Consider the following 27,858-nt stretch of genomic DNA (forward strand, 5'->3'; position numbering starts at 1 on the left):
GACAGTAAAGTAAACAGAACCAATTTTATTTCATATAATGGAATTGAGGGAAAATCTGATGAACTACAAATGTGTATGAGCGTCTGGGGCCAACTCCTGGGGGAGAGGGGGGGCCCCCTGCCAGCCTGGCCTGAGCAGTAAAATAGATGGTGCCTGTGTGTATGACACCCAGTGGAATAGATGGTGCCTGTGTGTATGACACCCAGTGGAATAGAGGGGTGCCTGTGTGTATGACACCCAGTGGAATAGATGGTGCCTGTGTGTATGACACCCAGTGGAATAGAGGGGTGCCTGTGTGTATGACACCCAGTGGAATAGATGGTGCCTGTGTGTATGACACCCAGTGGAATAGATGGTGCCTGTGTGTATGACACCCAGTGGAATAGATGGTGCCTGTGTGTATGACACCCAGTGGAATAGAGGGGTGCCTGTGTGTATGACACCCAGTGGAATAGATGGTGCCTGTGTGTATGACACCCAGTGGAATAGAGGGGTGCCTGTGTGTATGACACCCAGTGGAGAGAGCCCACTGAATGCAGGCTTGGCCTGAGCAACATGGAATGGAACAGTAGAACTACACATTGCAACTACATACTGCAAGCCTATGAAACACAGCGGAGCTGCTGCACGTCGCTTGTTGCCCTGCCGGGGGTAACGCTTTACTAAGTCACTGTGGGAAATGGCTGATACGTTCTTTGCCTTTAACTGGAACATTAAAAGGACAGTCACAACTTGTATTTTACATTTGCAGTAACAATATTTGAAACATAACCCATGGCCTTTATGCCAGTTGGTGCTGCTGGCACTCCTGGCAGCGAGAGGAGAAAGGGTAACTATTCCTCAGTTGTGTAGGGCCAGGACCACATCATTGTTGGCTCTAGATTAGCGCAAGGCAGCTCTCCAGGGGGGGCTTTGCCATGGGAACAGGTCCTACATGGGAAAAGAATAAAATATATGGCCGGAATTAAACGAGAAGGAAAGTTACAATCACTGGGGGGTGCAGGGGCAGGGGATTTTCTGGGGTTTAGCAGCAGTGACAAGTAGCTGTACAGTGGGCTGTATATATATATATATATATCTCAGGGCTAATAAACAGGGGTAGAGGACCTAGTACAGAGGGCTGTATATATATATATATATCTCAGGGCTAATATACAGGGTTTATGGTTAGGGTTAGAAAAAAATCTTTAGAGGGGCCCGGAGTGCACAGCTACCCGCCACTGCCCCAGTCCCTGCCTGCTCCCATGCACGCCTGCGCCCTCTGCTGATGGTTTCCAGAGAGACAGTTACTGTAATACCTCATTGGGGCCCTGGTCAGAAATGTCAGGGTATCCTGTAATTACCAACTATACATATTCTGTTTGATGCATTATAAAGCAAGAAGCTTTATAGCTTTCAGTCATTATTACCTCGGCCTGACTGATGGGTGTTGAGCTGTTGAAGGAAAAGAAATTCATATCTTCTGTCTTTGGAAAATCCTCTATAGGAGAACTGTGATAGAAGGGCATCTCCGTCTGCGCACTGGTCCTGCTAGGTGTGCCGCTATCTCCCCAGGTAACTTTCTTAATCCTGCACAGAGTGACATGGGCTGCAGTATGGTTACTGTGGCACAAATGTACTGGCTGGGGGGAGAGGCTTGGGAACAAATAATACAGAATTGGCACATGTGCTGACTATCATGCACCACTGAACTGATCTGCTAAATATAGTGACCAGCTGTATGGTGGCTGCCGGATCACTCTGTATGCTGATTGGAGAGATCCCCTGTATGGTGGCTGCTCTGGGCTGCGGGATCACTCAGTATGCTGAATGGAGAGATCCCCTGTATGGTGGCTGCCCTGGGCTGCCTGATCACTCTGTATGCTGAATGGAGAGATCCCCTGTATGGTGGCTGCCCTGGGCTGCCTGATCACTCTGTATGCTGAATGGAAAGATCCCCTGTACAGCGGCTGCCCTGGGCTGCCTGCACCCCCTACAGTACCAATGCACCTGCGATTCTGTGCCGAAGGACTAAACCACGTGAGAGATTTTGATCAGATTTAATGTAACCCACAAATTCTTGTCAGGCAGCAGCACGAGATATTGTAGGATGCTACATAATCTGATCCCCTCGGCTGTAGTTTAAATCAGATCAGTCGGATTATTTGTGGTGTTTTGCTTCTGCATGTACATGCGACATTCCGTGCATTTCCAGACAGCCGTGTCGTGTTGGATAGCAAATCTCTCACGTAGTTTTCACATCAGATTTTTCAGTCAGTCCCTTTATATGTTGACTGAAGTGACCACATCCGTCCTGTAGTATGCAAGCTGACACCATCCAACCAAAATCTCCTCTCTATTGCCCCGTGGGATGAGCAATGCACTTACTCTAAATACCAGTAGGGCAATAATTAAAGTGATACTGACACCAAAAATAATGATGTTTTTTAAACCTTTCATTGCTTTATCATTGTATTATCTCTTTAATTTCAACCTATAACCATATAGCTATCACTTTTACAATGCCATTCTGGTCTCATGGGTTTCTCTCTGAGGGGGCTGCCATGTTTGGGCAGTAGCTGTTTGTTGTTGTTTGAAAACACTCCCCTTAATTTTAGTTTAAAAATCCTAGCCAATCGGAATCAGTGCTGCACATACAAACTATTTCTAATGAAATCTTTTAATGCTGAAGTACAACAGTGGACAGTGGTGTTTAGGAACGAGGTATTTGTATTCCTTTCTAAGCATATTTGCTCTGATACCCTTTGAACTGGCCGTCTCTGTCATGTACACTCTATAGCAGACACAAGCAGCGTGTATACTTTTTATCTTTATGGGAGCGCATTCCTTTCAAATAATAAATCACAGCAGGATTAATTAGTATAGCTCTGGTGCAAAGATTTATTGAGAAGACACTTACAGGCAGCGCTCAGTGAAAGTATCTTGATGTCTGTGATGTGGGGGAGGCACAGACTGCAAGGAAGTAAGGGGAATAGAACCGCCCAGCTTCAGCTGACGTCAGTGAAGTGAAACAGTAATTGACAGCTTGAGAAGTGCCAGTCGGGTTTGCAAAACAGTCGGGTTTTAGACATTCATGTAACTTTACTAAATAAAGCAGACATCTGGGCAAAAAACAATCAGTATAGCCCATAGCTAACTTTTGATGTACACCATTATTTTGAGGACTACATTTTTCATGTCAGTATCACTTTAAGAGCTACCACAATGCATTTCATTAAAATATTTAGCCACTGGGCTCTTGTAATTGTGGAGGAAATCCTTGGGGATTGTACTGCAAGCCTCTCATCCCAATGGCATGCTGATTTGGATACAGTATTGCAGATTCAGCTTATCCTATACAGTATATACAATATATTAGGAGGGAAAGACTGGGTAAAAGCTAACTGCCTTGTCTTACTTGCTCTGCTTCCTTTTTAGCTCATCTAGATGCTGAGATACAGAATTCGCACTTCTAAAATCACAGTATTTCACCCTTGCTTTAGTCGGTCCATAAGGCTCATCAGGGGCAGGCCCTGCAGTAGGTGGGTGCGGTAGGTAGGTGTTTGGGGCAGCCCAAACAGGAGATGTTCTGTATACGGTTTTACTGGATACCTAGTGGGTAACAGACAAACAGCAGCATAAATAGGACAATATGAAATGACATCTTTTGGTTGAGCAGTACAGTGCACCAGGGTTTAGTGCCCCTTTAAAACCTTGCTTTGTTTCCCCAAGGAAAGTACCATGTGTGAACTTTTGGGCAGTGTGTTTACAAATGAGCTACTTTTTTCATCCTACCCAGATAGAAAAATATTCTGGGGAAAACATTGACCAATACTACAATTTAAAACCATTAAAACCCCGTTATTATTGTATCAGGGGCAGTGGGCACCAATGTAGGCAGAACACTCATACTCCTGACCCTTTACACTCAGAGATCCCATCCCCAGGGCTGTATCTACAGCTTTAGGGGGTGGTACTTGGGTACCTATATATTAACTAAAGTTTGTTTTAAAAAAAACCCCTCCCCAGCTCACTGCAGTTAACTTGGCAGAGCTGAGGGATGGGGTACCCTCATCCTCTATGATCAGGCCTGCTGTACTGTGCATACACTGATTGTAGGAAATTGGGATGAAGCTGAGATGCCCTAGGCACCAAGCCGTAAAGGAGAAGGAAAGGCTAATAAAGAGTTAATCTCAAGCTGCAGGCATAACTTCAGTTCTCTCAATAGTGCCCTTAAGTCTCCCCATATTTCACCTGTTCAGATGATAATAAGCCAAACAGGCAGAAAAAATGCTGAGATCTGTAAAGAAAGTTCCCATAATGCCTCACTCCTGCACCGAGACCCAGACCTGTGTACATGCTCAGTTAGACTATGAGTCAGCTTCTTGCTGATTGGTTCAGATCCACAGGGGGGAGTGAGTTCTTAGCATTCTTGAGGGAGGGGAAGCAAGAGAGGAGAGAGCTGCGTGTCTCTGGCAGAGGAAAACAGACACAACAAATCTTTTGACAGAGAACTGCAGCGTTTCTGTGAGTGCTTATGGCTGTTTTTACATAGACCTTTCTGATAAAGCTTATTTAGTTAGTTTTTACCTTTCTTTCTCCTTTACTACAGCCTGGCTTATACCCAATACTCAGATCCTCCTTTGTCCATAAGGGAGAGCCAGGAAAAATACTTTCTTTAACTTTATATATTCTTGAGAAATTGTTACTGGACTTTCTCGGTTGAAGTCCACATTTGCCTTTGTCAGAAGTCCTATGTTTGGTTCAGGACCCCCTTAGGTAATAACAAGGCTTCAAATAGATGAAAGCAGCCATTTATGCACACTTACAGGAATATCTAGCATATAAATGTTTAACCCCCGGGACAGCAATATAAATTCTTCCAAAATGTCATCAGGGAACCACTGCACCACTGGAAATCACCTAAGGGTATGCTGTCAGCTGATGGGTGCATTACACACACTAAATACCCTAGAGGTGGGTACTTGTTATTGCCCTACATTAGGTCAGGGTACAGCAGAATGAGATGACAGAGGTATTTCCATTATTAGAATGCGATGTGGCTCTATCCCTTATTAGGGATAAAAATACCGCACTTTCCCTGATGCTGTGTGTCTGTTTTTCTTTCCACATACCATGCCTGGGATGTTCAGCTGTGTTTTCATGGAATCATCACTAAAATAAAGGAAATAGTAGTTACCACAGTATCTAACATAATAATTCCAAAGAGGACTCAATATTTTTTGCAGAAAACAGAGGCAAAGGAAGAAAGGTGGCCAACAATGTTTAGTACATTCTTATAATCATATTTTACAAATATTTGTGTTACCGGTAGCTGAACAAATTCCTTAGTATTAACCCCTGCAGCACTGGTTAGGGAACAACACAGCTAGGGTTAGAAAAGGGAACCATAACATCCTATTTATAGTACAGGTATGGGACCTGTTATCCAGAATGCTCAGGACCTGGGGTTTTCCGGATAAGGGATCTTTCTGTAATTTGGATCCCCATACCTTGAGTCTGCTAAAAATCATTTAAATATTGAATAAACCCAATATGATTGTTTTGCCCCAATAAGCGGATCAAGTACAGGTACTGTTTTATTATTACAGAGAAAAGGGAATCATTTAACCATGAAATAAACCCAATAGGGCTGTTCTGCCCCCAATAAGAGGTAATTATATCTTAGTTGGGATCAAATACAGGTACTGTTTTATTATTACAGAGAAAAGGGAATCATTTAACCATGAAATAAACCCAATAGGGCTGTTCTGCCCCCAATAAGGGGTAATTATATCTTAGTTGGGATCAAATACAGGTACTGTTTTATTATTACAGAGAAAAGGGAATCATTTAACCATGAAATAAACCCAATAGGGCTGTTCTGCCCCCAATAAGGGGTAATTATATCTTAGTTGGGATCAAGTACAGGTACTGTTTTATTATTACAGAGAAAAGGGAATCATTTAACCATTAAATAAACCCAATATGGCTGTTCTGCCCCCAATAAGAGGTAATTATATCTTAGTTGGGATCAAATACAGGTACTGTTTTATTATTACAGAGAAAAGGGAATCATTTAACCATGAAATAAACCCAATAGGGCTGTTCTGCCCCCAATAAGGGGTAATTATATCTTAGTTGGGATCAAATACAGGTACTGTTTTATTATTACAGAAAAAAAATCATTTTAAAAAATGTGAATTATTTCCTTATAATGGAGTCTATGGGAGATGGCCTTTCCGTCTGATTTTACATTTTCCAGGACTGTACCCCACAGTGGAGGGATCTATTGTAATTTTGCCCGTATTATTTAATGGCACTGCAGAAGCACTTGCACTCTTCTTTGCCTCTTTCATTACTACTTTGTCTATTACCACATAGTACTTTATCTTTGCATATTCATATTTAATATGCTTCCCTGTATTGTAAAACTGTACAGCTCTGCATATCCTAGTCGCACTTGATAAATAAAGTTAGATATATTGTACATACCTAAATTTAAACCTCACCTCTAATAGGATAATCAGTGACCCGGATGATTGCACAGCAGATATCAATAAGATGGTAAAATGATCTTTGTTAGCAGCTTTAAAACAGCCAATAAACAGACAGGTCTTATCAGTAACACTGGCGTTTATTACAGAATTGTTACCAGATGTAAAGAGTTTCCAGAAACTAGGGTTTTTGGAATATAAGAGGGCTAGAAGCTTGAGGTGTAACTTGGTCAGGGCTGATATCGGGAGCTTAAAGACCAATAATACAATCTTTTTACAAAAAACTACATTTGGCACAATCCCATGCCTTCGCTGTGTATAATTACACCCGAGCTCCCACCCCAACCCAATGATAAATCAAACCTGCCCAATCCAGATCTGGATGATTTCAGGCCCATCGTTAGTGCCCATACACAGGCCGATAAGCTGCCAAATTGGTCTAAAGTTCTGATATTAGCAGCTAGAATCGGCCCGTGTATGGCCACCTTAAGGTGCAGGTAAAACCTAGTCCCTTTGTTAAATGTATATTGAAGCAGTAGAATGAATGGCGTAAGTCACTGTAGGATTGGCCAGAAAGGATGACTTTGACGTAGTTGGCCTGGCTTGAAGTATATTGCAATATATGGACAAACAATCCCTGTTTTGCCTAAAGGGGAGGGCATTTCTTGGTAGCTTAAAGGAAAAGTAACACTAAAAATTTTTTAGCAAAAAATCTATTCTCCCTGCCCCAATAATTGCCCTATCCTGCACACTATTTATTATTTTGAATGCTTTATTAGAAAATACCTGCTAAAACTTGGCTTCCGGTCATTTGAGATGATACCGCGATGCAGGGCAGAATCCACTATGCGACAAACAATTGAACGATCCTAGCCTGACTCCTTCCTATACAGAAGGAAGGCTAGGATCGTTCAATCGATTGTGGCATAGTGGATTCTTCCCTGCATCGCCGAATCGCCCTATTTCAAATGACCGGAGGCCAAGTTTTAGCAGGTATTTTCTAATAAAGAATTCAAAATAATAAATGGCGTGCAGGATAGGGCAATTATTGGGGCAGGGCAGAATGGATTTTTTACTTAAAATTTTTTAGTGTTACTTTTCCTTTAATGCACAGAATGGGTTAATGTCCTATATATATTGGTAATGGAGGAGTGCAGAGGATTTCTTGTTGTTGTTGTTGTTATGGTTAATGAGCTTTAGTGGGTCCTTATAAATAACTGCAGTGTATTATAATTTATTGCCTATTTAATAGGGCAGCTTAGAATATATAGCATATATTATAGTATAGAGTGGGAAGAAAGGGTATAGAATAAACGTAACTGACTTGTCTATCTTGTCGATCTTATTCTGCTTCCTTCTTATCTCCTCTATATGGCGAGTCACAGCATTCTCTTTTTTAATATCACGTTTGTTCTTCTTTTTTTTGTTTTTTCTAAAAATATCGTCGACGGTAGGTAAGTTTTGTAGCCCTGCGAAAGGCGAATCGGCCCAAACAGGGGGGTTTCTGTATACAGTGTCACTGCATTTCTAAAGGATAAGGAATGAAGGGACAAAGGGACAATATTAAAAAAAAAAAATAATAAATTTTAGTTTTCTTTTTCTGATATCTTTCCCTCTGCTAAATAACATTTACTAGAACCATCTTATTTCTATGCAAATGTCCCCTCCCTCCATTACTCACACTCTGGGGAACGACCTATAATTATGTCTCCAATTTTTAATCTACACACTGTTAGGGTGAAGACACACTGAGCTACTTAGTAGCAACTACTTTTTTACAGCTACTAAATGCCAGAAAATACCCTGCTATAGACAATACTGAGAAATGCCCCTGCTAAACACATGTAGAGACAATTATAAGTAAATAATCAGCATTGTCTATTTTAGTAGCCACGACAAGTAGCTGCAACTAGTAGCTCTGTGTGTCTTTACCCTAAGGGCCCTTAGGGCAGTGGCAGATGGGGAGATTAGTCGCCACGTGACAAATCTTCGTTGCCACGGGCGACTTATCTCCCCGCAATGCCATCCCACCGGCAACAATGTATATCGCCAGTGGGATGGCATATGCGTAGCCGAAGTCGCCTGAAGTTGCATTGAGAGGAAACTTTGGGTGACTTCAGCAAATAACATAGATTTGTCAAAGGCCGACTAATCTTTCTGTCTGCCACTGCCCTTAGGGTGTAGACACACAGAGCTACTAGTAGCAACTACTTTTTTTACTGTTACTAAATGCCAGATATTCCCCTGAGATAGACATTACTGAGAATTGCCTCTGCTAAAACACAGATTGAGACAATTATCAGTAAATGATCAGCATTGTCTTTTTTGGTAACTACAACAAGTAGCTGCTACTAGTAGTTCCGTGTGTCTTCTTCGTAAGGGCTCTGGCACACGGGGGAGATTAGTCGCCCGCGACAAAACTCCCTGTTCACGGGCGACTAATCTCCCCGAGGCGGGGCGATTTCAGGAAATTGCCGAAAAAGACTGGCGAGTCTTTTTCGGTGATTTGCGCGAAATCGCGCCGCCGCGTCTGCCATCCCACCGGCGACTTACATGTTCGCCGGTGGGATGGCAGGGGTAGGCAACTCGGGGAGATTAGTCGCCCGCGAACAGGGAGTTTTGTCGCGGGCGACTAATCTCTCCCGTGTGCCAGAGCCCTTAGGGTGAAGACACATGGAGCTACTTAGTAGCAGCTACTTGTCACGGCTACAAAATCAACAATGCTGATCATTTACTGATCATTGGCTCTTTGTGTATTTTGCAGGGGCAATTCTCAGTATTGTCTATGGCAGGGTATTTTAGTAGCCGTGACAAGTAGCTGCTACCAGGGCCGCCATCAGGGGGGGCACAGCGGGGACAGCTGTCCCGGGCCCGGGCAATTTTTACTTTTAAAGGGGGCCCGGTGGCGCTACAGTTTTCTTAGTCGCTCGGGCTTTAATAAAATCCGGGCCCTGTCATTGGTTATTTGGATGGTTGCGCCCCGTGTGTACATGTGACGTCAGTACGCACGGGGCGCAACCTTATAAAAGGGCCTGTCTCCATTCGCGTGGGGATGTAAGTGCAGAGGCGTCGCCTGTGAAGGATCGGAAGATGCCGCTCGCTGAAGATAAACTGCTGCAGGTCGCCAATGTGTTAGGGGTGGGCTGTGGGGCACACTGACCACTAATTTATTATGGGGCACTGCTTGCTGGCACCAATGTATATTTGGGCACTGCTGCTGGGCATCAATGTATATGGGGGCACTGCTGCTGGGCACCAATGTATATGGGGCACTGCTGCTGGGCATCAATGTATTATGGGGGCACTGCTGCTGGGCACCAATGTATATGGGGCACTGCTGCTGGGCATCAATGTATTATGGGGGCACTGCTGCTGGCACCAATGTATATGGGGCACTGCTGCGGGCACCAATGTATTATGGGGCACTGCTGCTGGCATCAATGTATATGGGGGCACTTCTGCTGGGCATCAATGTATATGGGGGCACTGCTGCTGGCACCAATGTATATGGGGGCACTGCTGCTGGGCATCAATGTATATGGGGGCACTGCTGCTGGGCACCAATGTATATGGGGCACTGCTGCGGGCACCAATGTATTATGGGGGCACTGCTGCTGGCATCAATGTATATGGGGCACTGCTGCGGGCATCAATGTATATGGGGGCACTGCTGCTGGGCATCAATGTATTATGAAGGCACTGCTGCTGGCACCAATGTATTATGGGGGCACTGCTGCTGGCACCAATGTATATGGGGCACTGCTGCTGGCACCAATGTATTATGGGGGCACTGCTGCTGGGCATCAATGTATATGGGGGCACTGCTGCTTGGCATCAATGTATATGGGGGCACTGCTGCTGGGCATCAATGTATATGGGGGCACTGCTGCTGGCATCAATGTATATGGGGGCACTGCTGCTGGCACCAATGTATATGGGGCACTGCTGCTGGCACCAATGTATTATGGGGGCACTGCTGCTGGCACCAATGTATTATGGGGGCACTGCTGCTTGGCATCAATGTATATGGGGGCACTGCTGCTGGGCATCAATGTATATGGGGGCACTGCTGCTGGCACCAATGTATATGGGGGCACTGCTGCTGGCACCAATGTATATGGGGGCACTGCTGCTGGCACCAATGTATATGGGGGCACTGCTGCTGGGCATCAATGTATATGGGGGCACTGCTGCTGGGCACCAATGTATTATGGGGGCACTGCTGCTGGGCACCAATGTATTATGGGGGCACTGCTGCTGGGCATCAATGTATATGGGGGCACTGCTGCTGGGCATCAATGTATATGGGGGCACTGCTACTGGGCATCAATGTATATGGGGGCACTGCTGCTGGGCATCAATGTATATGGGGGCACTGCTTCTGGGCATCAATGTATTATTGGGGGAACTGCTGCTGGCACCAATGTATTAGGGGGGCACTGCTCTTGGCACCAATGTATTAGGGAGGCCCTAGCTACCAATGTTTGTGTGTCCTTTGTACTGATAGGAGGGGTCACTGGGGGAGGGGCCATTGGGGGCAGGGCGTGGGAGGAGGAGGGCCCGGAAATTTTCGTTGTCAGGGACCCCGTGATTTCTGATGGCGGCCCTGGCTGCTACTAAGTAGCTCCATGTGTCTTCACCCTTAAGGTCCCCATACACGGGCCGAGTATAGCTGCCGATATCGGCCCGTGTATGGGCAGAACAGAGCTGCCTGGCCGACCGATATCTGGCCTGAAATTGGCCAGATCTCGATCGGCCAGGTTAGAAAATCCGGTAGGATCGGGGACCACATCGGCTCGTTGATGCGGTCCCCGAACCGACTGCCTCATAACCACAAATGTAATCCGATCGTTTGGCCCCAGGGCCAGCTTTACTTCACTGTACAGCATCCCTTTCGTTATATGATGTAGTGATATCCATAATCAGAAGACAAAGTATCCCTCACCATCCAGCCATGCTGGTTAAGCAGCCTACCACAATCTCTACATCCATGTGTTTGTATTTATTTTAACTTACAGTGCCTTTGATGTCCAGCGTTGGTTTCAAATACTGAGTACTAAAACAGAGAATGGCAGTTATCATTACAAAGAAATAGAAAATCAAAGTGCCGACAAACGTTGATGAAGAAAGGTTGCCAGTGTCCTCTAATGGGCTTATTTATCAATTTTCGAGTTTGTGAATTTGAGTTTAGTTTTTCTAAATCAAATAACCTTCCATATCAAATGGTCATTTAGTTATAAATAAGGAAAACTCGTTCGAATAAAAGACTGGAGTATCTCGAATTTCTTTATTGCTTTATTGAATTATACACATAGGTGCTGGGCCAGCATTCCTATATATATCTAGCTTATTAGTTACAATTGTATCTCAGTGCAGGTTTAGCTTGTTAACTTTTCTGGGCTCTCTGCCAAAAGCTACTTTTTTAATTGTTTGAGAAACATTGTATCTTTTTTTTAGCTTTTAAGAGATCAAAGGGAAATGAGGGACTTTTCAGTAAGAATCCAGGACGGCTGCCTGAGCTGTCAAAATTAGAAATGTCCCACGAAAATCAGGACAGTTGGGAGGTATGGTGTGTGCACAACAGGTAGATGGTGGCTTTGGGTTAGAAAAACCCCACATACAAATAAACATAGTAAAGACAGACAGAGAAAGGAAATAACAGAAAAGTCCTCCTTTACCTTGGGTTGTCACTAAATAGATCTTGGAATATTGGCCTGTAATGTGGTTCTGGGCGACTAAAATTTGATTCATGCAGATATGTTTCTTTTATATGGGGCTGTCTGTAGGGAAACATGGTACAATTAAGGGCCTGTTGTTTTGCATTGAGGATTCATTAAAGGAACCGTAACACCAAGAAGTAAATTAAAATATAATGTACTGTTGCCCTGCACTGGTACAGCTGGGGTGTTTGTTACAGAAACCCTACTATAGTTTATATAAATACCCCGCTGTGTAGCCCCGGGGGCAGCCGTTCCTGCACTGGTACAGCTGGGGTGTTTGTTACAGAAACCCTACTATAGTTTATATAAATACCCCGCTGTGTAGCCCCGGGGGCAGCCATTCCTGCACTGGTACAGCTGGGGTGTTTGCTACAGAAACCCTACTATAGTTTATATAAATACCCCGCTGTGTAGCCCCGGGGGCAGCCGTTCCTGCACCGGTACAGCTGGGGTGTTTGCAACAGAAACCCTACTATAGTTTATATAAATACCCCGCTGTGTAGCCCCGGGGGCAGCCGTTCCTGCACCGGTACAGCTGGGGTGTTTGCTACAGAAACCCTACTATAGTTTATATAAATACCCCGCTGTGTAGCCCCGGGGGCAGCCGTTCCTGCACTGGTACAGCTGGGGTGTTTGCTACAGAAGCCCTACTATAGTTTATATAAATACCCCGCTGTGTAGCCCCGGGGGCAGCCATTCCTGCACCGGTACATCTGGGGTGTTTGCTACAGAAGCCCTACTATAGTTTATATAAATACCCCGCTGTGTAGCCCCGGGGGCAGCCGTTCCTACACTGGTACAGCTGGGGTGTTTGCTACAGAAACCCTACTATAGTTTATATAAATACCCCGCTGTGTAGCCCCGGGGGCAGCCATTCCTACACTGGTACTGCTGGGGTGTTTGCTACAGAAACCCTACTATAGTTTATATAAATACCCCGCTGTGTAGCCCCGGGGGCAGCCGTTCCTGCACTGGTACAGCTGGGGTGTTTGCTACAGAAACCCTACTATAGTTTATATAAATACCCCGCTGTGTAGCCCCGGGGGCAGCCGTTCCTGCACCGGTACAGCTGGGGTGTTTGCTACAGAAACCCTACTATAGTTTATATAAATACCCCGCTGTGTAGCCCCGGGGGCAGCCGTTCCTGCACTGGTACAGCTGGGGTGTTTGCTACAGAAACCCTACTATAGTTTATATAAATACCCCACTGTGTAGCCCCGGGGGCAGCCATTCCTGCACTGGTACAGCTGGGGTGTTTGTTACAGAAACCCTACTATAGTTTATATAAATACCCCGCTGTGTAGCCCCGGGGGCAGCCATTCCTGCACCGGTACATCTGGGGTGTTTGCTACAGAAGCCCTACTATAGTTTATATAAATACCCCGCTGTGTAGCCCCGGGGGCAGCCGTTCCTGCACTGGTACAGCTGGGGTGTTTGCTACAGAAACCCTACTATAGTTTATATAAATACCCCGCTGTGTAGCCCCGGGGGCAGCCATTCCTACACTGGTACTGCTGGGGTGTTTGCTACAGAAACCCTACTATAGTTTATATAAATACCCCGCTGTGTAGCCCCGGGGGCAGCCGTTCCTGCACCGGTACAGCTGGGGTATTTGCTACGGAAACCCTAGTATAGTTTATATAAATACCCCGCTGTGTAGCCCCGGGGGCAGCCGTTCCAGCACTGGTACAGCTGGGGTGTTTGCTACAGAAACCCTACTATAGTTTATATAAATACCCCGCTGTGTAGCCCCGGGGGCAGCCGTTCCTGCACTGGTACAGCTGGGGTGTTTGCTACAGAAACCCTACTATAGTTTATATAAATACCCTGCTGTGTAGCCCCGGGGGCAGCCGTTCCTGCACTGGTACAGCTGGGGTGTTTGCTACAGAAACCCTACTATAGTTTATATAAATACCCCGCTGTGTAGCCCCGGGGGCAGCCGTTCCTGCACTGGTACAGCTGGGGTGTTTGCTACAAAAACCCTACTATAGTTTATATAAATACCCCGCTGTGTAGCCCCGGGGGCAGCCGTTCCTGCACCGGTACACCTGGGGTGTTTGCTACAGAAACCCTACTATAGTTTATATAAATACCCCGCTGTGTAGCCCCGGGGGCAGCCGTTCCTGCACTGGTACACCTGGGGTGTTTGCTACAGAAACCCTACTATAGTTTATACAAATACCCCGCTGTGTAGCCGTTCCTGCACTGGTACACCTGGGGTGTTTGCTACAGAAACCCTACTATAGTTTATACAAATACCCCGCTGTGTAGCCCCGGGGGCAGCCATTCCTGCACTGGTACAGCTGGGGTGTTTGCTACAGAAACCCTACTATAGTTTATATAAATACCCCGCTGTGTAGCCCCGGGGGCAGCCGTTCATGCACTGGTACAGCTGGGGTGTTTGCTACAGAAACCCTACTATAGTTTATATAAATACCCCGCTGTGTAGCCCCGGGGGCAGCCGTTCCTGCACTGGTACAGCTGGGGTGTTTGCTACAGAAACCCTACTATAGTTTATATAAATACCCGCTGTGTAGCTCCGGGGGCAGCCGTTCCTGCACTGGTACAGCTGGGGTGTTTGCTACAGAAACCCTACTATAGTTTATATAAATACCCCGCTGTGTAGCCCCGGGGGCAGCCGTTCCTGCACTGGTACAGCTGGGGTGTTTGCTACAGAAACCCTACTATAGTTTATATAAATACCCCGCTGTGTAGCCCCGGGGGCAGCCGTTCCTGCACTGGTACAGCTGGGGTGTTTGCTACAGAAACCCTACTATAGTTTATATAAATACCCCGCTGTGTAGCCCCGGGGGCAGCCGTTCCTGCACTGGTACAGCTGGGGTGTTTGCTACAGAAACCCTACTATAGTTTATATAAATACCCTGCTGTGTAGCCCCGGGGGCAGCCGTTCCTGCGCTGGTACAGCTGGGGTGTTTGCTACAGAAACCCTACTATAGTTTATATAAATACCCCGCTGTGTAGCCCCGGGGGCAGCCGTTCCTGCACTGGTACAGCTGGGGTGTTTGCTACAGAAACCCTACTATAGTTTATATAAATACCCCGCTGTGTAGCCCCGGGGGCAGCCGTTCCTGCACTGGTACAGCTGGGGTGTTTGCTACAGAAACCCTACTATAGTTTATATAAATACCCCGCTGTGTAGCCCCGGGGGCAGCCATTCCTGCACTGGTACAGCTGGGGTGTTTGCTACAGAAACCCTACTATAGTTTATATACATACCCTGCTGTGTGAAGAAGAAGGACTAGGGTTGCCACCTGTCTGGTATTGGCCCGAACAGCCTGGTTTTCGGCAGGGATGTCCGCCAATTTGGAAAACCAGGCAGGATTCTCCAAGATAGTTCTGAACCCTGTGACAGCAGTGCCCCGAACCCATGATGTCACTGCCCCGCCCAGTGACATCATGCCCCGCCTCACTGCCAGGAGTTGTCATACAGGAGACGTGGCAACCCTAAAAGGTGTACTTTTTCTTTTTACCTCACATACAAATTGCCATAGTAAAGACAGACAAAGAAGAATATAGAGAATTCCTCCCAATGAACAAAATAAGGTAAAAAGTCCTTCTTTACCTTGGGTTGTCACACGGCTGGTCCAAGACTGTTGGCCTGTAAGGCGTCTCTGGGTGATTGAAAGTCCTAAAAATAACAAATCGGAGAATGTTCTGTACATTAAATAGTTGGCAGGCAACAATCATACAAAAGTGACATCCGGTACACTGTAGGTCACCAAACTAAGATATAATTACCCCTTATTGGGGCAGAACAGTCCTATTGGGTTTATTTAATGGTTAAATGATTCCCTTTTCTCTGTAATAATAAAAAAGTACCTGTACTTGATCCCAACTAAGGTATAATTACCCCTTATTGGGGGCAAAACAATCCTATTGGGTTTATTTCATGGTTAAATGATTCCCTTTTCTCTGTAATAATAAAACAGTACCTTGTAATTAATCCCAATTAAGATATAATTACCCCTTATTGGGGCAGAACAGTCCTATTATATCTTAATCGGTATCAATTACAAGGTACTGTTTTATTATTACAGAGAAAAGGGAATCATTTAACCATTAAATAAACCCAATAGGGCTGTTCTGCCCCCAATAAGGGGTAATTATATCTTAGTTGGGATCAAGTACAGGTACTGTTTTATTATTACAGAGAAAAGGGAATCATTTAACCATTAAATAAACCCAACAGGGCTGTTCTGCCCCCAATAAGGGGTAATTATATCTTAGTTGGGATCAAGTACAGGTACTGTTTTATTATTACAGAGAAAAGGGAATCATTTAACCATTAAATAAACCCAATAGGGCTGTTCTGCCCCAATAAGGGGTAATTATATCTTAGTTGGGATCAAGTACAGGTACTGTTTTATTATTACAGAGAAAAGGGAATCATTTAACCATTAAATAAACCCAATAGGGCTGTTCTGCCCCCAATAAGGGGTAATTATATCTTAGTTGGGATCAAGTACAGGTACTGTTTTATTATTACAGAGAAAAGGGAATCATTTAACCATTAAATAAACCCAATAGGGCTGTTCTGCCCCAATAAGGGGTAATTATATCTTAGTTGGGATCAAGTACAGGTACTGTTTTATTATTACAGAGAAAAGGGAATCATTTAACCATGAAATAAACCCAATAGGGCTGTTCTGCCCCCAATAAGGGGTAATTATATCTTAGTTGGGATCAAGTACAGGTACTGTTTTATTATTACAGAGAAAAGGGAATCATTTAACCATTAAATAAACCCAATAGGCCTGTTCTGCCCCCAATAAGGGGTAATTATATCTTAGTTGGGATCAAGTACAAGGTAATGTTTTATTAATACAGAGAAAAGGGACACAAAGTAGAAGAATAAAGTCCTCCCAGCGAACAAAATGAGTTAAAAAGTCCTTCTTTACCTTGGGTTGTCACAAGGTTGGTCGAAGACTGCCGACCTGTAATGTGGTTCTGGGCGAGGGGCATACAGACCAGGTGAGTGGAAATAAGTTTCTTGTATACAGGGCTGCCTGCAGGGAAACATAGCAATAGGAGCAATTAGGAGCCTGTTGTTCTGCATTAAGGATTCATTAAGTAAACATTTATATTTTGAATTTTGTGCATAAATAAGGAAACATGGATATGCTACGATACACATGGGCCAGGTTAAAATCAATGGGAAAACGTTATTTTATGATTTGTCCCGTGGAAACTTACAGGCAAGATTCAATTCCATTCTGTTTAATTAGAGTTTTCGCAGGATAAACAGCAAGATAAGTTTTTTCTCACTGCACTTGCATCTGGCTCTTTGGAAAAATCTGGAATTGGAATTTCTCGTCAACCTGAATCCGGCCTAATGTGTGATACCTTTTATTCTTACCAGGCTCAGAATACATTTTCTATATAAGCATTTTTCATATAAATGCTGTCTTAATTGTAAAGCTACCTAGAAAACCTAGCGCGTTTAGAGCATATATTGGCATTTCTGGAAAAAATCGTGAAACTTAAACGGACGTTCATTTCTATGAATCCTCTTTATTTTTCCCCAAACAGGAAGAGCTCCGGTGGCCATTTTGGGAGAATTGGCGTCCATTTTCCTCACTTGCATCTTGGAAAACAATAATGCGTTTAAGTTCCACTTGAAAGTGTGTAAAATAGAAAACAATAATGCGTTTAAGTTCCACTTGAAAGTGTGTAAAATAGAAAACAATAATGCGTTTAACTTTCTTTGTGCTTTCTACAGTAAAACTCATATACAAATTTGAATATCAAAAGCCTTCTATAGGACTCAATGGTTCTCGAAAGCCAGGGTCGTACTGGGGGGTGCAGGGCCCACCGGGGCTTCTGCCTCAGGGCCCCTGCACCCCCCAATGGCCCCCGCGTGTAGGGGCAGGGAGACAGCGGATCGAGGGAGCGCCCTGGGGGGATCGGATCTGGACCGCTGTAAATCACCCTCCTACATCACACACATGGGAATAATGAGCGAAATTGTGGCACGCGCTCATTACACACAAGGGTGTGCCTCAACATGGCTGCCCGCACTGGGGGCTCCCTCTCAGTGCAGGTAGCCCCAGACCCAGATATGTGGCGAGAGAATTGGCGAAGAATAGGGGTGGCCTATGGGCACTCTAATCATAAATCCGGTGCTGGGTAGCCCAGCGCTGGCAGGGGCAGTTTTTTTTAAAAAAGAAAAAACTATTGTTTTCCCTTTGTGGAGTGTGGACACTATTTGGGGGAAACAATATGGGGTGATAGGTGCCCTTTAAAGGAGAAGGAAAGGTAAAAACTAAGGTAAAGTAAACTTTATTAGAAAAGTCTATGTAAATTCAGCCATAAGCACTCACAGAAAAGCTGCACTGAGTCCTCTATCAAAAGAAACACAGGATTTCTTGTCTTCTTTTTTGTAAAAATTTTGTTCAAGTGTCTGACTTCCTCTCTTAGAAAAATCCTTCATTCCTGGGGGCTAGAGTCTGCGCAGCTCTCTCCTGCTCCCCCCTCCCATAAGAATGCTAAGAACTCCAAATGGCTAGACTGCAAACAGGAAGCTATTTAAAATGGCAGTTGCTGTCTGAAGCAAACCGAGAAAACTTCTGGGGCTCTTTACTCAGGTATGGCAATGCTTTCTGCAGAATAAATATAGGGTTCTAGGTGGTACTAATGTGGCGAATCTATTGGCAGTAAAATGCCAAAATGACTTTCCTTCTCCGTTAAACCTGGTGTGCTTTTTGTCAGTCTAAAAAAGTCACATAAAGTTTTATAAACCTCGAACGCTTGTGGTTTTTAAAAAAAATTATACACATTGTTCCAGAAAATAAGTCATGTTTTTCGCAGATAGGGCTGCTTTTGTACGTAATTTTACTTAAAGATCCTAAACCTGATTGTTTTGCCGACCTGACTGTTCCTTCTCAGCCTGTCAGTTACAGATTCTAATGCTAATAGACTCCTGCTGCACAAATATGGCCGCCCCCTCATAGAAGAACAGGGGGATTGGATAGGCAATGTAAAAGCATCTGGCAAATACCTTTTTGGCAAAATTCTAAAGCTCGTGCAAAGATAATGTTATGATTTAATTTCTGGCATCAGTATCCCTTTAATAACCCTGTGCATGCCCTTTATTCATTTTTTTGTGATCATATAATGTGTGTCCCAAGTGTATTTGCTATTTATAATTACTCCTTCTGCACATTGTTCAGTGAATTCCTCGAGATTTCCGTGTGGGTGGTGCAACACATTTCTGAATATTTAGGACATCTGCTCTTATTATCCTTAAGCTGCAGTAGACTGATCAAAGCTAATTAAAGGGGAACTATGACCAAATGAAAATGTAACACAAGCTTCACCGTACCAAAATAAGAAGCTAAATATTATCAATATAAAAATGTGTTCAGTTTATGAAAGAATCAAGTTAGTCTTCACTATACCTCTCTTAGCAAACTGTGTCTCTGCACTCTGTCTGCAGGAGTTGGAGTCAGATTTTAATTGACATTTAAGTGTAACACATACTTTGCGGGGTGTCACCCTTTTGCCAAGAAGATGTACTGAAGCTCAATCGCTGGAATCAGTCATTTAAATGAGCTCTAATACATCTTCTAGGAAAGGATAAATATGTATCACACCTACCTGCTAGTCAAAATCTGGCCCCAACTTCTGCATGTAGAAAGACAGGTTGCTGAGAGAGGGATAGTGAAAATTAAAGGAACAGTAACACCAAAAAATGAAAGTGTATAAAAGTAACTAAAATATAATGTGCTGCTGCCCTGCACTGGTAAAAGTTGTGTGTTTACTTCAGAAAGTCTACTATAATTTATATAAATAAGCTGCTATGTAGCCATGGAGGCAGCCATTCAAAGGAGAAAAGGCACAGGCACTTAGCAGATAACAGATAAAACACTATTGTATTCTACAGAACTTATCTGTTATCTGCTATGTAACCTGTGCCTTTTCTCCTTTTTTCCAGCTTGAATGGCTGCCCCCGTGGCTACACAGCAGCTTATTATATAAATTATAGTAGTGTTACTGTAACAAACACACCAGTTTTACCAGTGCAGGGCAACAGTACATTATATTTTTATTACTTTAAAGCTCTTTCATTTTTTGGTGTTACTGTTCCTTTAAGAATTTTTCATTGATAGAAATAGATGTTTAGAAAGTTTTGTATTTCCAAGAGATAAAGCTTGTTTTATTATTTATTAACATTTTCACACTAGCTCCCTTTAGTGGTTTTTGGTTAATTAAAAGTTTACCACATATATATCAGTAGATGTAGAGAAACATATAAAGTTAGATTGAAAAAATACACTTGTCCGTTGAGTTTAACTTTTTCTGAAACCTGCCTAAACTCTAGATGATCTGGAAGAAAAATCCCATCTGAAGCCTCTCCAATTTGGGAGAAAAATTCTTAGGGACTTGTCCTGCAATTGGACAAGTCCCTAAGAGTACTAAAAGCCATTTAAGTAGCCCTGTATTCTCTAATTCACCTACTGTATATAATGTACCTGCCAGTACCACTGATTCAGGGAGAGAATCCCACAACTTTACAGCTATCACTTTAAAAATCCTTTCTGAATATTAGGCAGGAACCTCCTTTCTTCTTATCTGAATGCCTCTGTGTCTGCTGGAAGGACATACTGGTAAATAAAGCATTAAAGAGTTTATTATATGGTCCCCTTGTACAATAATAAATAGTTATTATATAACCCCTTAAGCGCCTCTTCTCCAGTTAAAACAACCCCAACTGAGCCCTTCCATTCCCTTTACCAGTTTAGTTGCCTTGCTCTGAACTTTCTCTAATCCAGTACAGGTATGGGACCCATTACCCATAATGCTCGGGAGCTAAAAATCATTAAAAAGTTAAATAAACAAACCCAAAAGGAGTGTTCTGCATCCAATAAGGATTAATTATATCTTAGTTGGTATCAAGTAGAAGGTATTATTTTATTATTACAGAAAAAAAGGAAATCATTTTTAAAAAATCAGAATTATTGCTTATAATGGAGTCTATGGGAGATGGCCTTCCCATAATTCGGAACTTTCTGGATAATGGGTTTCTGGATAACGGATCCCATACCTGTAATATCTTGTTTGAGCACTGGAGTTAAAAACTGAAGGGTATATTACTTACTATTAAGTAACGGGATATCTTACTATTTAATATACTTTGGGTGGTCAGTCTTAGCCTCATTTTCTATCTTTGCCTTCCTGCTTGCTTTTTTTACATCATTTGTTATAGTATTTTTATGTATTAAACTCAGCTTCTGTCCCCTCTGACTTGCAGTTATTAAATGCTTTCCTCTTCTTCTAACTTTCTTTCCTCTGAATTAATGATTTAATCTCATTTTAAATGACAGCCATTTCTGTGCTATTAGTGAAAAACATAACACCCCAACCTATGCTCTGAAGCACTGACCTTAAGGAACCAGAGTCGGAGTCATTGCTGCCCAAGCATATATTTGTTTTTTGCACCAAATATTAAATTGGAGCTGAGGTAAGAGAACATTTAATCTCGGAGTCACTCAACGCGCGAGTGGGCGAGGGGAGGCCAGTCCAACGCCGAGTGGGCGCGGGGAGCTCCAGACCACGCTGGGTTTAGTGGGCGGCGGGTGCTGATAGTGCCCACCACCCCCTGCGCATTTGCCAACCTCCACTTGTAAGTGCGGGGTTCAACTACCCTCAATGCTGAGATCTCACTCCTCGTACTGAGTTAGTCTACACAACGTATGCCTAATACCCTCAAACATAGATATTATCCACTATTGTAGTATGAAGAAATCCATAGTAATTACTTCCAGCACTCGCGTCTGTAGCACTTAAAACCCCTTTATTTCAACGCGTCATTCTCCCAAACTAGCAGCCTTTTTATTTGCTCCTTTTTTCTATGCTAGACCTTAGACCGCGCCTCTACACTAGACTATCAAACTCGCTGATATCACGGTTTATATACTCTTTATCACGCACACTGTGAAAAAGTTGAATCAGTCACCTGAGAGGCAAACCCTAGACCTTTCGACGATCCCATCAATGACTATCTATCCTCTTTACATACTGCGTCAGGTGGGATCACTCCTTATCGGAACCCGTTACTTTTACAGAAATATCGATCCACGCGAGGAGTAATATGATACGTGAAAGCCCACATTCCAATTGTACACATTTTAACAGAAGTACAGTCGACATTTTAGACCAACGTGATTTCCACATTTGTCACTGCAGTGTAGATCACAAATCAGTGAAAGCTTAATCGGGAGCTGCCGCCTCAGTACCGTAAGATAGACCGAGAGAGTAAGGCCATAAGACTAAGTATGGAGATACAAATTTACGAAAGGACCCGCCTACAGCGGATTATGGGTAGCCCTACGACAGGCGTCTGATCCCGCTGTGATTGGCGCAGACATGTTTGTAGGATAAGGGTGTACCTAAATACTCTGTAATAGTGGACTATATGAGGCCTGATGTATAACATAGCGGCGCGATCCGTAACTAGGACAGCTTCTGTATACTGGTCAACACGTTGGTGCACTCATCGGGATTCTGTATGCGTGCACATGGCAGAAGTGCCACCCTCGCCCTTCCCCTGCTCTCCCTTACTCTCCGCCGGCAACCATGCCATGCATAGATGGGATAGAAACAGGCAAGGAGCTGGTGGCGTAGATGGAAACGTCCCCGGCGCACTATCCAACTTGGGGTTGGCTGACCCCTGCACACATGAGAACAGTCTACCACTGCGATCTCGGTGACAACGGGTAAGGCTTATAACTTTGTGTCACAACTACTTACGACTTTGAGAGGTACCTCTGCCTTTTGCAACATTTTAAGCGAGTTACTTCTTCATCCCTAGAGTCCTATACATTTCCAAACTCCTCTCAGTTGTGGTTCTCCCTTTAGCTATGTAATGCTCAAAAATAGAAGACAAAATCCAGCCTTCAATGCTGGTTACGAATACGAACTAGCAGAGCGTGCTCTTTACTCTTACGCGTTGGGTTGTTCACTAGTCAGCATCAATGGGCGAGTATTAGAGTCTAGCACACGCACTAGTAAGGTGAATGAGTCTAGCATGGTAGAGACACTATGAAAGTATCGAAGATAGAGTCAATAGTAACAACATACGAGATATATATACTGTTTGATGACATGGGGCGCGCGCTGGACTAGATGCAATGAGGGAGTATGCGCATGCGCGCGAGTCAGGAGGTTTCACCCCAGTTGACTAGGACGACTTTTAAATGGACAAAGCCCTTCAATCTACAGTGAGGCAGTTGTTCTGAGCGAGATAATGCAGAAAACCTGGTAATAGTATAAATTAGAGAGAGAACGAGGTGGATAGAGGGTCTGCTAATTGAAATACAGCTATGTGTAGACATCTGAGAAAGATAGATGTAGAATACGGCAAAAGGGTAAATCTAATAGACATATACTTAAATCGCAGAGACGGCCTCACACCGAGTCAAATACGCGCGTAGATTGCCTCCGCGGTCAGAAGGGAACTAATCTTCTGTGCTACAGCTGAGTGGGTAAATATCATCTTATAATGCTATACGGCGATCAGAGGCTGGTATTAGGAATGAGGAGGCTGGTTATGACTATGAATAGTGCGTGTGTAGCGTGGCCGAATATCAGAAAAATCATAGGACACAGATATAGAGTAGACTGATTGAACTGCATTTAACGATAGAAGCCTCTACAGGGAGCTAGTTATGAGGTATTGGAAGTACTGCCAGAAGAGTCGTCAGAGCGACCTACCCATCAAGATATAGGAACCCTAGGGCGTACAAATATGACAGATCATGAGATGTAGAGAGACCCCGAAAAACAGAGGGGCTAATGCCTAAGCGCAGTAGCGAGTAGTTATGGAAGGCGTCAGTTCCAGTAACGTAATTATTCACAGGGTCCTAGACTTCTAATTTTGAAAGGCGTGTTACAAAAAACCAGCGGCCCTTAAGGTAGACCGCTATAGCCTAATAGGAATATAAAACTCTCGAGTCTGTAGAAGACAAGTAGAATTTTTTTTAGGAAGGCCTTAATTGAATTTGTTTCACTCGAGATACTCATATTGCGCTCACACAAACAAAGTAAGCTCCCCTCACATGACCTGCCCCAAGAGAGGCCACAGTGAGCACAATACACAGCCGAGCAAAGCGGAACCAGAAATCATGACACACGATAATGATCACTGCTCCGCTAGTAATGTAAGCGAGAAAACGAGAGGTGACAGCCACAGGTCTTGAATCTCGTTTGGGCTCCTATCTCGCGGAGGTCTTCAGGATCTGCGCATTAATATGCTGCCTTCTGACTAACGTCGTGCTACTCTCGCTTCGACTAATAATCATAGAATAAGCGTCATGACGTCTAGGTCGAGTCACCTATTTCTTGTCTAATAATGGGCGATGCATCTGTTCTTGGGGAACAACGAGGGACAATATATGGGAGGGTACACAATGATATTGGCAATTTCACGTTCTTCATAGTTAGAACCGGGTGTTATACCGGACTCAGACCGCAAGATTGCATAATCAACCTTGTATCACGAGATTGGAGCGATCTAATTCTATGTGCTTGAGAGAGGTATATTTGTTAATCACATACTAGTTGTGCCCTTCTTTCTTCACTGACCTCACATATTCCACAGACACGTGGATGTCTATGGGGAGGAGCGAGATGCACTGATCCCGGCCCCAACCTGCAGGCGACCAAATCGAAACAATCCCGTGCGTGAGTCTTTCTCACGATTGTAATTTTATTATCAGCTGGACGTATTTATCTGAGGTCTGCGAGAGCCCGGGATACTGCTGCAACACATAACAGCATAACTAATAGCTTAGAATCATGCGTATAGGACCTGATAGAGAGGAAAGAATGCAAAGCATATAATATTGAGCATATAATTAGCGTCACCCTCTCTTACCACTCAGCGCATTCAGTCTGCCAAGCGGCTAGTGAGCCCATCGCTATCGAAGTGGCAGTACCTAGGAGTTCGTGCGTCGGTTGAATCCGCCGACCCCTTTCAACAGGGGGTCGCCTAAGACAATGCCGTAGAAGGTACACACACATTCCCACATGCCTCGCAATGCACTTCACAGAATAGTTTATTGCAAACGATGCGCGGTAACAACACTAATAGCATGAGAGAGCGAGGAGAGGAGAGTCTATTAATAGAGAAATGGATACACGTAATCACACAGATAATGTATACAATACCATACATACACTACTCACCGAGGCCTTGGCGACTATAGAGCAGTATATGTTTGTTGTTGCCCGGCAGTCAGATGAGATTACACAGCAACGGATGTTGTCCAAAGGGCGCGAGAGAGACCGTTAGAAGGAAGGGAAGCGAGAAGGGTGTCACACGATTCAAAAAACTATAAAAAAAATAAATGAAGACCAATTGAAAAGTGCAGGAATGGTCCAATTCATAGCAAGCAAATATTTTACTCACGAAGTGATAGAATGCCACTGTCGGTTCAGCGAGATATCAATGTCGCGTAATAGTGTCCTGAGAGGATGCTTGAGAACGCTGTCGGCTGCGGAGCGGCTTCACTCTGGGTCCCACCAAATCAGTAATCATTCTCTGTGAGGGATCGCAGGGGCCACATAGTTGGAGCGTCCGTGCGCACCTGTAAAAAATCGCTAATCACAGGAGCCGTTCGCCAGAGTGTTGGAACATCGGGGTGGGGCAATGGCATGAGACCTCACTTAGGCCTTTTGAGCTTCTACCCCTCATTTTACTCTGGGCCGACGAAGGCCGCCCAGCACCACCAATCTCAAAGGACCCCCTCGTTCTACGAGCGCCCACCGGTGCACCCCGCCCACTGCCTGCCCCTTCGCCCTCCCAGAGCGCACGTACATAATACAGTGGTAGCGGTTGGCTACGCCGGACGGGTATGGAGGGAGAACAGCAGCCAGTGGGAGGCTCTGAGGATCAGACATCCAAATCCTCTTTTCCTTATTCCTTTGAAGAGAGATAGGTGTAGGCATCGAGCTCAGCAGTGCAAGCTACGAGTTAAGTGTGTATATGTGTATAATTGACTATCCTATGTTATTGACTTGGAATTATAAGTGTCTCTTCACACAACCCGCTCGTCATGCAGATTCTCGAAATCCAGACAAAATATGCGCACATTGTGTCCAACAAGTGCAACTTTGCACCACTCCCCCCACGACACACTACGTTGGTAACGCCAATAAAGCCATGGCCGGAGTAATGCCTCTATAATACAGGGCCGTTGGGTTTCCTGAGGCCAATCATGTCTCAGAGTCCAGTCTTAAAGCAGCATAAACAAGGGAAATGTATTGGTGAGAGAAGGCCTCAATTATGAAGGAGTAGAACAGGCACGACACATGATTTTAGGCGATCTTGATATCTGAGTCCTGAAGGACCGGAGTTGATGTACACATGAGTCAAAATATAATATCTGAGGGTGCATGCTTGTTCCCCAACGGATCTCATATGTTGAGTGACTTAACTATATCTTGCGCCAAGAATAGTAGTGTTAGTATTCAGCTTCCCGCTTTGCACATGCGCAGCGCGAGATTCCAGGACGTCTTGTAAGAGTATCTGATGGCGCGCCACGGAGACAGCAAGCAGGCTATTGTTGGCATCACTCTGCTGATCTGACAGGAAAATATTGCGAGATACTGCTTTGCTCTGATACAGTATAGGTTACTGCTCTACGTAGGAGCAGTCACTTTAGAGCGGCAATCTATAGGAGAAATACAGGCGCGCCGTGTGGAGGGTAAGGCCGAATCTGAGCAACAACGAATCGTTAAGTGACAAGCACCAATCTAATGGGTCCAGAAACTGATGCGATTGTTTATTGCTAATCTCTGTTTCCATATATAAGGGAGCGGCTCAGGTGGGGGAGAGACGAGGTCAGAGGAGTGACAGCAACATATATGATGTCACTCCCAAAATAGCACATGCGATATGAGACTGCACCAATGTCTAAAAGGAATCAGAAATATGCAAAACTCTGAGCGATCACTAGCATGATATTGCGCCACCGTATTAATACGAGCAACCACACCAAAACTTTTTTTGCAGTCATGGAATACCAGCATTGGCCCACCTAGTGATGCCTGGCGACACAGTATCACACGTATGCGAGCAATGGCTCTACCATGAGATAACGAGTATCATTAGAATCTTACTTTCTACAGGAATAGGAGCAGAAATGCGACGAAAAGTCGCAGGAAGCAGGCAAATCGATATTATCAGGGCTGTGGAGTTGGAGTCGGTGGAGTTGGAGTCGCGGAGTCAGGAGGCAATTTGGGTACCTGGATCCGGAGTCGGCAAAAAATTGAACCGACTGCGACTCTAACTTCCCTTCTAAATTTAAATGGGAATAAAAAAATAAAAAATAAAGCAAGTTAGAATGTCCCCAATTCACAAACAGTCATAGTTAATGACGTCTTCTGCGTATAAGAATAAGGCCGTGCATAAAAACCTGAATCACGTTGATTGACATGAAGCCTTTCATTGACTGTATGGAATGTATAAAATACATTAGCATTTAAAAAACAGAGGGTCCGGAAGTCGTGGAGTCGGAGTTGGAAGTATCAAAAGAAACTGAGGAGTCCGGAGGTCGGAGAATTTATCTACCGACTTCCACAGCCCCTGGATATTTATTGTAATTAAATTTTTATGTAGAACAGGGCTTCCAACTGGCGGC

General features: G+C 44.2%; 1 protein-coding gene across 1 annotated transcript; it reads right to left on the reverse strand.

Annotated features, from left to right (window-relative positions):
* Positions 1 to 306: 306 nt before the first annotated feature.
* On the reverse strand, positions 307 to 26,164 carry LOC100498554. Its single transcript, XM_031898386.1, has 11 exons — positions 25,916 to 26,164; positions 24,914 to 24,975; positions 17,116 to 17,223; positions 15,780 to 15,845; positions 12,155 to 12,256; positions 11,493 to 11,532; positions 7,801 to 8,003; positions 5,115 to 5,154; positions 3,398 to 3,591; positions 1,410 to 1,569; positions 307 to 930 (listed from the first exon to the last, which is right to left on the reverse strand). The coding sequence occupies exons 1-11, from the start codon at positions 26,162 to 26,164 to the stop codon at positions 883 to 885; spliced, it is 1,272 nt and encodes a 423-aa protein (XP_031754246.1). The 3' UTR covers positions 307 to 882.
* Positions 26,165 to 27,858: the final 1,694 nt, after the last annotated feature.

Source organism: Xenopus tropicalis, chromosome 3 (genome assembly GCF_000004195.4).
Source record: "Xenopus tropicalis strain Nigerian chromosome 3, UCB_Xtro_10.0, whole genome shotgun sequence".
NCBI lineage: Eukaryota > Metazoa > Chordata > Amphibia > Anura > Pipidae > Xenopus > Xenopus tropicalis.

What these genes read in the sequence shown, in the direction of transcription:
- LOC100498554 (XM_031898386.1), bottom strand. Translation starts at nt 26,164, where the DNA reads ATGCCTACACCTATCTCTCTTCAAAGGAATAAGGAAAAGAGGATTTGG. An exon ending in AGCTGAACATCCCAGGCATG is followed by an intron (nt 3,592 to 5,114) that starts GTATGTGGAAAG and finishes GTTACCCACTAG; the next exon opens with GTATCCAGTAAAACCGTATA. An exon ending in CACCCATCAGTCAGGCCGAG is followed by an intron (nt 931 to 1,409) that starts GTAATAATGACT and finishes TTTCCCATGTAG; the next exon opens with GACCTGTTCCCATGGCAAAG.